The sequence below is a fragment of the Silurus aristotelis genome, assembly GCF_946808225.1.
Source record: "Silurus aristotelis genome assembly, chromosome: 9".
NCBI lineage: Eukaryota > Metazoa > Chordata > Actinopteri > Siluriformes > Siluridae > Silurus > Silurus aristotelis.
The window spans coordinates 3,377,177-3,389,031 of NC_139582.1; the positions used below are offsets into that span (position 1 = coordinate 3,377,177).

The following is an 11,855-nucleotide window of genomic DNA, read 5'->3' on the forward strand; positions in this document are numbered from 1 at the left end:
TAGGTAGTAACCACTGCACACCTTTGGAGAAGCTCAGACCCAGTCGTCTAGACATCAGAGCTTGATCCTTGTCCCTTCCATCCCAAAGCTCACCCATTTTTCATTACTTTAATAATAATTTCAATATTAGAACACTGATGATCTCTTCATGGCACCTGTTAGTGGGTGGATATATTTATTAGGCAGTAAGTGAACATTTCCTTAGGAGCAGGAAAAATGGTAAGGATTTAAGCGAGTTTGACCAATTGTGATGTCTAGACGTCTGGGTCTGAGTGTCTCCAATAACTGCAGCTCTTGTGAGATGTTCTGGTCTGAAGTGGTCTATGAAAAGTCCTCCAAAGAAGGAGCGGTGGTGAACCGGCGACAGGGTCGTGGGGAACGAGGATCATTGATGCACGTGAGGAAAGAAGGCTGGTCCATGTGGTCCAATCCAACAGACGAGATCCTGTAGATCAAACTGCTGAAGAAGTTCATGCTGGTAATGATTGACAGATCAGAACTGTTTTAGCAGCAAAAGGGGACCAACACAATATTAGGCAGGTGGTCATAATGTTATACCTGAACAGTGTGTGTGTGTGTGTGTGTGTGTGTGTGTGTGTGTGTGTGTGTGTGTGTGTGTACTGTATATGCATTTTTTTTTGTTTACATTAAATAATAATATTAATAGTATAGTAACAGCAATTGGAAATAGTGATTATAATTTAAATGGCTGCAACTTGACATTAATAACATAAACTCGTGTTTACATATTTACTGATAGAACATTTTATATATATATATATATATATATATATATATATATATATATATATATATATATATATATATATATATATATATATTTACAAATGTAAATGTCTTTATTTCCGCTTACCAGTGGTACACTCATATCGTCTCCTTTATCTGTGACGGATGACATCATTAATATCAATAATTAAAATCTTAAAAACGAAGTTTTAGTCGAATTTTTATCAAAATAAAACCAACGCAATAGTCACATGTACTTCATGAAGCACTTCTTCTTTTTCGAATCGATTGTGTTTGACTGTCAAACGTTTTAGCGTTTTACTGCCACCTACTGCACTGGAGTGTATATATATACATACACAGGCTAATCTTAAGACTTTTCCTCCTTTTTTCTTAAATAAAGTTTATACTCAAATAAATAAAATACGTCGGAAAATGTGTTATTGGTGCTAATTTGTTGTATTGATTGTATCTTTGTTATTTCATTCCTGTGAGAAGTTTGGGCTCATGTGAAGCACTGGTGTCACATGTGGACATTGTTAGCGCCTTTACTTTTATAATGGTGTTGTATGGGAGAAGGAAAAATCCTAATTATAACAATTATCCTTCATATTTTTATATTATACTTCTCCATCATAACTGAATATAAGTACAGGACCTAATTTCACATACGGTACTTTACCAAAAATGTATTTTCTTTTTTAACTTCACTACATTTTAGCATGTAATACCATACATTTTTCTTCAATACATTTTAGTAAACAGGCCTTAAAAATCAGAAGCTGTGACAAGAGTACAAGTGTAACCCTATAGTTTAATCAGAGTGTTTATGGAATGACAGGTCTCTTAGTGTGTGTGTAACTATAGAAAACTTTCCTCAAAAAGGTCTAATGTAAAGGAGAATGGAGCACTGAAGGACATCCATTATTCATAATGAGATCTTTAGGAAGTGGTAGCTCAGTGGTAGGGATGTTGAAAACTATGAGTTTAAATCCCAGCACTACCACCAAGCTGTCATGAATGGGCTTTGAACTGCTTAGTAATGAGATAGCCTGGAGAAATTTTGCCAGAACTGACTAATGTCCAGGTTTTATTGTTAACTTCTCTTATCAAACACAAACCCTTCTTTCCTCATCCGAAATATTTGAACAATGTTAAACTATTAACTAAATCTATTGAAGAATTACTCAGGATAGCAAATGTCGAATGTTCCAGAATGATATGCAACATTTGCTAGCTTGTAAGCAATTGGATCTGTAGGATTCCAAGAGAGAGACTACATAGACAAAAAGCCTTGGGACACGATTTGTGGTTCTTCCAGAAACTTTTAGCACAAATTTGGAGGCATACAATTGTATATAATATCTCTAAATGCATTAGCATGGAATTTTTCCTTCACTTCAACTAGGAAACCCAAACCAGTTTCAGTATGGCAACGCCGCTGTACATAAAGTGTGGTTTACATGCGTTACAATGGAATAACTTGAGTGGCTTTTTATAGAGCTCTGACCTCAACCCTACTGAACATGATGAATATGAACGCTTACTGAACCCCAGGCTTTTTCTCACCTCACCTACTTCAATACCATCAATCTCCACAAGCACACACAAAAATCTAGTGAAACATCTTCCCAGAGGAGTGAAGTGTATTATAAAAATAGGAAAATAGGGACTAAATGTGGAATTTGATGTTCCAAATTTATGCAAGTGTCCAAATAGTGGTCTTTTGTCCATATATTATTGACTGTATTATAGCAAAAATTTGTTATATGGAAATAATTTCTAAACCTAACATGGTCCTATACTAATTTTTTTCAGGCATGACCAAGATTTGGACATATTGCGACTAAAATCTTAGTCATTCCTACTTATTAATCTGTTGTATTATAGAAATATCACATTGATAACAATGGAATTGTTCTGAACATCTGGACTTGAGGTGCAATACTGTGTAATATGACACAGTTGTGCTGAGTCATGACAGAGTCTGGTCTTAAGTAGTTCATCATTCATCATTCAAGACTTATTGTGTTATTAAAGGTATTACCATGGAAGTTGTGAGAAATTGTAGAGTTGTAGAGACAGAAAGAATAAAAGAACTTCTGCATCCGCCTCGTTAGTAGATTTAATCGCATTTTCAGTACCAATAACAAACAGAAATCTATGTATATAAGTCTTTAAAGATGGATTTTTACTTTAACCTGTTAGGATGCACCCCCGCTTTTGGGACTCACATCTGAAAATTGCCTACATAAAAAAAAGTTGTAAAAAAAGAATCTATAAATGTACTGCTTACAATTTTGTTCCTCATAACTGTATGTTTATCCCTAATGAGTGAGCCAGTGGCGATTGTGGCAAGGAAAAACTCTCTGAGATGATAAAAGGAGGAAACCTCTAGAGGAACCAGACCCGAAACAGAACCCGTCCTCGTCCTCAACACCGAATTTCCGTTCATTACAGTTCCATCATTGTTGAGGTGTGCGGTGATGGGCGCTTTAATGCAACCTGTGATCCTGAGGCGTTGTGGTAGTAGACGATATTAATTACAGTTTAAATCCATTCTTAAATTTCTTGAGTTGCTCACTACCTTTATGGATCTTTAGGCTGTTCATGTGAAACCCTCCCCAGGTGTTCAGCATGGCCTCCAATAACAGAGAACTCAAGAGAACTTTGGATATGTATTAAATTAAATCTGCCTGGGTCAATTTTCAAATTTGAATATTTTGTTTATCCAAAAGAATCTAATCATCTATTCTCTGTTTAGATATTGCACACTTCAGAACCACCCCTACCTTCTATCCCATTGTAATGTTCATCTCTATAATGAATCAGCTGCTTTCCTTATAGTTCATGGCCAATTTCCATATTTCCATAATATCCTGTTTTTAGTAGATCTGTCAGCTTCCTAATTGTTCAAGAAACTGTTATGATATACAAATTATAAAGGAGAAAGCTGCAGCTTGAGACTAAAATCTGTCCCATTATTTATACCCAGTTAGAAATGATGAAATGTGCATTTTACCAATTGGGATTGTGCTAAAGATAATTTCCATCTAGAGGGTCCCAGTCGACGAGCAACAAAACACTAATCAGGAGAATCTTTTGTATTTTATTCAAAAAGTGGTGAAACCGTATGTGGCAATAAAAGCACAAAGTACCACGTTACATAAACGTGTTATTGCGTGAACGAGTGTTGTGGTGTCATTATCTTATACTAATAAAACATAATTGTCTAAACTAATCTTGCTGTTTCTGAAGAAATTGGATGTCTAAACTTGCTGGATGAGCTCACTTTATACCTTCGTACGCTTCTAAAGAGTTGTGCACATGCACTTTTCATAAAGAGCCAGCAGGTTGGTGTTAAAGCCGTTCCCATGTGAGAGGCAATGCCGTACAAGGCAGGCAGGAAGTAGAGGCGTATTGGCAGCAATGTGGTTTTACCTGAGTCATCAAGACTTTCAACATCTGACTGATTCAACACGCCTGAAGCCTGCCTTCCAGACCAATAAAACCACCTCCACCTGCACCTGATGTGTGTTAACTTGACTTTTTTTTACTTAAATTTCATTTCCTTCTTAATCGATCAATCGCATGACAAGGCATGCGTCCACACGTAGGTCCTCACTAGGCGTAAGAAACATAAACACAGGAAACAATAGTACAAAAAAAATAAAAGAACTACCTTGGCTCTTGAGTGGTAGCTAATGTATTGTAATGGGAAGGTGGTCGCATTAGATTTTGTATCTGGAGGCTGTGAGTTCAAATCCCAGCCATGCTAAACTGCCAGTCCTAAACAAGGTCCTCCACCCCAAATCTGCTCAATTGTATAAATGAAATAAATGTAAGTCTCTCTGGATGAAGCTGTCTGCCAAATGCCTTAACTGTATATGTAAATGTTCTGAGAAAATCCAACCCAAGCTTTCACTAACTCCACTTCACCACTGGGATTCACAGAGAGATGAGTTTTGACGTATGTGAAGATCCACATAATCTGCCCTAAGTGTAACACTGTCTCCAAGGTGAGCTAATGATAGTGATCAGGTAGATGAGAAAGGGAAAAGTAAACTACTAGACTGGGTGTGTTTGCGTTCGCACCACCCATATTGCCTCATAGTGTGTCATCGAAATGATGACTGAAATTTATAAAAGAGGTGAGGCACACTTTTACACTTTTCAAACTCACACACACACACACACACACGCGCTGGGAAGTTTGGCTCTGGAACTGCTTATAGACCGCATTTTACACACACACGTGCAAACACACACACAACAACAGCATTAACTATGCACTCTCTTTTATTTCTCATGTTCACATCTTGGCTGGTGTTATTTCAGGAATCTCAAGGTGAGTAATCTTCATGTATGTTGTGTGTAATTTATAAAAAAAAAAAACGTTATTCATATATGAGTCCGGTTCAAGGTCAACGGGATAACATGAGATTTGTGAAATCAAATCCCAAATATTTTTATTTTAATCTTTAAACACTTCTTTTATTCGCAAGACAAAGAACGTGCCAGAACAAAGTGCATAACCGAGTCCTCATTAATCACAGTGTGTGTGTGTGTGTGTGTGTGTGTGTGTGTGTGTGTGTACTCATAGCCTGTGTGTACATTACGGATATGAACGTTTCACTGGAAAGCTTTTATATAGGAGATGTACAGTCACAAGTATGAATGATCTGCAGGAACCATGATTGCTTTTGGTTGAATGGAACTCCAGTGAAAATCACACTAAAGGATAACGGTGATGGAGTGTGAATGGAACATGGCTTATCTGGCTTTTTTTTTTTTTTTTTTAGGATGTCGTGCCATTTCCAAGGACCGGACAGATTTCTATAACAAAACCTTTGCGTGACCTTTAGGTAGATACAAATTCCCAAAGCGCTACACTGACGATGGGGAGAAAAACTAGTCACATAAAATCGCCACTCGTGTCGTTTTAAATTAGGATTTTATATTTTATATATATATATATATTCATTGTGGACCTATATGTATATATACTGTGTGTGTGTATATGTGTGTGTATATGTGTGTGTGTATATGTGTGTGTGTATATGTGTGTGTGTGTATATATATATATATATATATATATATATATATATATATATATATATATATATATATATATATATATATATACAGTGAGGAAAATAAGTATTTGAACACCCTGCTATTTTGCAAGTTCTCCCACTTAGAAATCATGGAGGGGTCTGAAACTGTCATCGTAGCTGCATGTCCACTGTGAGAGACATAATCTAAAAAAAAAGAATCCAGAAATCACAATATATGATTTTTTAAACTATTTATTTGTATGATACAGCTGCAAATAAGTATTTGAACACCTGTCTATCAGCAAGAATTCTGACCCTCAAAGACCTGTTAGTCTGCCTTAAAAATGTCCACCTCCACTACATTTATTATCCTAAATTAGATGCACCTGTTTGAGGTCGTTAGCTGCATAAAGACACCTGTCCACCCCATACAATCAGTAAGAATCCAACTACTAACATGGCCAAGACCAAAGAGCTGTCCAAAGACACTAGAGACAAAATTGTACACCTCCACAAGGCTGGAAAGGGCTACGGGGAAATTGCCAAGCAGCTTGGTGAAAAAAGGTCCACTGTTGGAGCAAACATTAGAAAATGGAAGAAGCTAAACATGACTGTCAATCTCCCTCAGACTGGGGCTCCATGCAGGATCTCACCTCGTGGGGTCTTAATGATCCTAAGGAAGGTGAGAAATCAGCCCAGAACTACACAGGAGGAGCTGGTCAATGACCTGAAAAGAGCTGGGACCACCGTTTCCAAGGTTACTGTTGGTAATACACTAAGACATCATGGTTTGAAATCATGCATGGCACGGAAGGTTCCCCTGCTTAAACCAGCACATGTCCAGGCACGTCTTAAGTTTGCCAATGACCATTTGAATGATCCAGAGGAGTCATGGGAGAAAGTCATGTGGTCAGATGAGACCAAAATAGAACTTTTGGGTCATAATTCCACTAAACGTGTTTGGAGGAAAAAGAATGATGAGTACCATCCCAAGAACACCATCCCTACTGCGAAGCATGGGGGTGGTAGCATCATGCTTTGGGGGTGTTTTTTGGCACATTGGACAGGGGGCGACTGCACTGTATTAAGGAGAGGATGACCGGGGCCATGTATTGCGAGATTTTGGGGAACAACCTCCTTCCTCAGTTAGAGCATTGAAGATGGGTCGAGGCTGGGTCTTCCAACATGACAATGACCCGAAGCACACAGCCAGGATAACCAAGGAGTGGCTCTGTAAGAAGCATATCAAGGTTCTTGCGTGGCCTAGCCAGTCTCCAGACCTAAACCCAATAGAGAATCTTTGGAGGGAGCTCAAACTCCGTGTTTCTCAGCGACAGGCCAGAAACCTGACTGAACTAGAGAAGATCTGTGTGGAGGAGTGGGCCAAAATCCCTCCGGCAGTGTGTGCAAACCTGGTGAAAAACTACAGGAAACCTTTGACCTCTGTAATTGTAAACAAAGGCTCCTGTACCAAATATTAACATTGACTTTCTCAGGTGTTCAAATACTTATTTGCAGCTGTATCATGCAAATAAATAGTTAAAAAATCATATATTGTGATTTCTGGATTTTTTTTTTTTGATTATGTCTCTCACAGTGGACATGCACCTACGATGACAATTTCAGACCCCTCCTTGATTTCTAAGTGGAAGAACTTGCAAAATAGCAGGGTGTTCAAATACTTATTTTCCTCACTGTATATATATATATATATATATATATATATATATATATATATATATATATATATATATATATATATATATATATATATATATATATATATATATATATATAAGGTCCACAGGATGACATAAGAGATTTGTGAAATCTCCAATCAGATATGATCCAATGTTTTTTTTTTCGTTTTTGTTTTTTTATTCTCAAGATGCATCTTATTTTTGCAAGACAAAAACGTGCCAGAACAAAGTACATACCCGAGTCCTTGTTAATCACAGTGTGTATGTACTCATAGACTGTGTGTACATTACGGATATGACCGTTTCACTGGAAAGCTTTTATATAGGAGATGAAGAAACCATGAGTGCTTTTGGTTAAATAGAAACTGTTCATATCAGACTAGGCTAACAGTGATAAAGTAAATATATATACACATATATGATATTACACTCTGTATTATACATAAAGTGTATAATACGTAATATAATATAATGTGTGTTATACATACAGTGTGGCCTGGACTATATATACTTACACACATGAATTAATATGCAATTAGCACGTGTGAACTGTAGGTTTTCATGGAAAAAATACCTCAGTTCATATTTCATGTTTTAGTTCAGCACAAGTGATTTAAGCAGCCAGAACCCTCATTCAAATGAAAAAACTTCTCAAGTTACACAGGGTCAGGTTCCCGTCTGAGAACAAACAGTGGCGATGGTGGTGATGATGCGGAGATCAGTAAATCCTGATGCACGTATTTGCACAATTAAACATGTATTCTATCATTTGATTAGACACGTTGCAGCGCTGCTTTAATTCCAGTTTGAACAGCAGCTCTGGCGGCAACCTGCAATTCACAATCGTTATGCAACAGTGCGTAACGAAGTTTGTGGAAAGTTTGCACAAGGGCCGGGGAGGTTTTCTGTAAAAGGATTTAAATTTCATTTAAGAAAGACGTCTTGTGTGTTGTTGTTGTTTGTTTTATTCTTCCAGAATTCTCCAGCTGTACAATTTGAGTAATTCTGAGTCGAGTATCGCCTTCAAATTCCGGCAGAAAAATTGTGTGACCCATAAAATTCCCCCACTAAAAAAAAATCACCAAATTCAATTTATTCAAAGCTTGCCTGCGTGATATGAATATACGAGACTTTTTTTTACTATATATAACACTGATATGAGAAACCTAGCTTTGTCTAGCCTATATTTTCATTGTAAGCTACGGTATGCATGAAGACAGCAGGGTTAATATCAGATTCCGCTGTGTCCATTTCTAGGTTCAATTTCTCAGACACACTTATCCAGAGCGTCTTACATTTATCTCAATCATACAACGAAGCAACTATAGGGGTTAAGGGCCTTGCTCAGGGCCCCAGGAATGGCAGCTTGGTGTGGCTTGAAGTTGAAGTCATAAAACTCCAGATCCAAAGTCCCTTCGCCTTAACCACTAAGCCTCCACCTCCTACCACCAAGCTCAATATTTTTCTTTCAACACACCCTGAAACTTGGAGCTTTCTGAAAAATGCATGTTTGAACAGGACCTTCTTGTTACTTTAGGAATTCTCCAGATAAAATTTAGATCAAACAAATGATATAAAGTCATATTTCATCATCCTCACAGTTCACTGGCTGAGTCTTAATTAAAAACAAAAAGAATTCAACTTACGCTCCAGATTGTTTAAATATTCATAATATATTCGAGAGGACGGCAAAGAGAGCGTAACGGCTCCTACTTTCTGTAGGGGAAGAACATCATTTCTTTCTAATTTCTGATATTAGCTGATCACAAGCACGGATAAGCTCGGGGTAAAGTGTAGAATCTGCGATAGTTTGATAGTGTGTTACTCAATTGCAGGTCATTTTATGTTCTCTATCCATATAATGTAATTGAATCTTTTTTTTACACAGGGCTGCCTGCAAATCCTGAACCAGATGCAGAATTCATTGAAGAGGCAACGGCTGACGGTTTTATAGTTGCTACTAAAGAGCCAACCAAAACTGAGAAAGCCCAGGATAATAACGTTGCCATTATTACCCATGACTCACAAAACCCAGAAGCAAATCATTCCCAGTTTCAGAAAGATAATCTGCCAAAGACAGCCATAGCCAAAACCCCAGAGGCAAGTCCCGAGCTCACCAGTGAAAATACAAACCAACTTGTGGCCGTTACCTCAATCCAAACCAATACATTGTTCCCTAAAGAGCAATTTGAGGGTTCTGCAGCCCTTCCTAAACTGGCTCTCGAGGATGGTTCAGGAATGCCTTTCGAGACTCTCAACGAAACGCGAGACAAGGATCTCCCTCTCACCACCACTCCCACCACTCACTTTGGAGATCGCACCATCTCTACACGTATGTTTGTTTTATCAGAAAAGGACAAAGAAGCAGAGATCGGGTCTGAAGACCCTACTCCAAATCAGCTGACAACGACGGCAAGCGTGATTGTAGAAGATGTAATTTTGGAACGAAAAATCGACAACGTAGCTGGGGAAGAAACGGTGAACGAAGGTAGTCTAGATCCTGCAAAGAAAGGTATTCCATCATCTATTCACTTTTATGCGCTACAAACTATGTTCTTGCTCAGCAGATCTTTATGAAATCGAAAGTCTAAGTTCTAAAATCTAAAGTTCAACTGATATTTTTCTCTGTGCAGTGACTTCTAAGCCCGAATCCCGACTCATTAATATTCCGGGACATGATCCAAAACCTTCAATCAAAGAAGGCACACCTAGTGAGTCTATGAAACAACATTGCGTGCCACTATTCCTCATTATTTTTGTTTTATTGTTTTTTTTTTATGCTTTTTTAATGTAATCTATATCTCTTGTTCATTCTCTTCAGGTTGGCTGCTCATCTTAGCATTATGCCTGACGCTTCTAGCTGTGATCTGCGTTTTTGTCGCGATCGCCACCAAAGACATGTATGTGTTTCATACAGAATAACATATGCTAACATTTGCATTACATGACTATAAAGATTATAAATGATAACTGATATAAATTAGAAAGGCCATAAATCAGTCTCTCTCAGAATATCTACAAAATTCCCTCAGGGAATCTAGGAATTTTTTATAGTTGTTTGCTGTAATGGAATTCACAAGCCATTTTATCCACTCTATACAGTTCATTTCACAACTTTTATTGTTAGTATCAATTAATAGTTGAGATATAATAAATAAAATTTACATATTTAAATAATTAGCCTGCTTATTTGAATAGTTAAAATTATAATAATAATATTAATTATATTAATTAAATATATAATTAATATTAATTAAATAATTATAAACATAATTCCACCACTATTACAACTACTATATAATATAATATAATATAATATAATATAATAAAATAATTCATTAATTAATTAATACGAAAATAACAATAAATAATATTAATAATATTAATAATTCCAACACCATTACTACTACTACTAATAATAATAATGATAGTAATATAAATAATAATATAATAAATAATATAATAATAAATGAAATAGTGAGTTCAATAATAATAATAATAATAATAATAATAATAATAATAATAGTAATAAACAACCACCATTACTACAACTACTACTAATAATAATTTTTGAAAAATTACTACTAATAATACTGCTGCTGCTAATACTAGTCATAATACTTTGTGGGACTGGTAACCTAGTGGTTAAAGTGTTACTGTAGGTCAGAAGGTTGTGAGTCTTCAGCACTACCAAGCTGTCACTGCTGGGCCCCTGAGCAAGATAAGATAAAAGTCGCTGCAAATGCATTCAATCTTTTGTTTTTGTTTAGGTGGTTTGGACCCAGCAGCCAATGCTTCAACCTCAAGTCCACAGAGTCCAAGAAGCAAGAGGAATATAACAAAGAATCAATTCCCACGCTGTCAGACAGGGAAAAGGTGGCGCTCATGAGCATACAAAGCAAAACGGACTCTGCCATCATCAGCATTGAAGAAACTCCAGAAAAGGAATATCTGATGTAGAACTTGTGAAACAGAACCCTGAGCCCTGACCACTAACCAAACATGAGCTAAAAACCAAAGTGATTTTTTTTTTTTATAGCTGGATATTTTCTCCGAGCTCATACTGTGCAGTGCTCGGGCCGATTTTCATCTTTAACGAGCTTCTCGTATTTCTTTACTTCTTCCTTAGTTTTAATCACAAGCATGAAGTTGCACTTTTTCTTTATTAAACTGTTTTGATTTAAGGAGAATTACTGTTGACTTAATTGCAGTGAATCACCAGATAATTGCTAGTTATTAAACTCTTAAGAACCGCTATTACGCTATTATTTCCTAATTATTGCTATTAGCATTTGTAAGTACTGTGTACTAAAATATCATTTTTAGATCATCAAGCACAAAACAATCAAAT

At 36.6% G+C, this 11,855-nt stretch overlaps 2 protein-coding genes across 2 annotated transcripts in view; one reads left to right on the forward strand and one right to left on the reverse strand.

Moving 5' to 3' along the window:
* The window catches only part of apip (APAF1 interacting protein), a 15,307-nt gene extending 14,258 nt beyond the window's left edge, over positions 1 to 1,049 (reverse strand). Inside the window, exon 1 of the mRNA XM_083550076.1 lies at positions 875 to 1,049. Coding sequence (XP_083406202.1) covers positions 875 to 922 — 48 coding nt within the window. The 5' untranslated portion in view covers positions 923 to 1,049. The remainder of the gene's footprint in view (positions 1 to 874) is intronic.
* Positions 1,050 to 4,901: 3,852 nt separating this feature from the next.
* Positions 4,902 to 11,855, forward strand: cd44a (CD44 molecule (IN blood group) a). The gene is made up of 5 exons (XM_083550051.1): positions 4,902 to 5,095; positions 9,393 to 10,016; positions 10,138 to 10,215; positions 10,326 to 10,404; positions 11,275 to 11,855. Exons 1-5 carry the CDS (start codon positions 5,035 to 5,037, stop codon positions 11,462 to 11,464), a joined length of 1,032 nt encoding a protein of 343 aa, XP_083406177.1. The 5' UTR covers positions 4,902 to 5,034; the 3' UTR covers positions 11,465 to 11,855.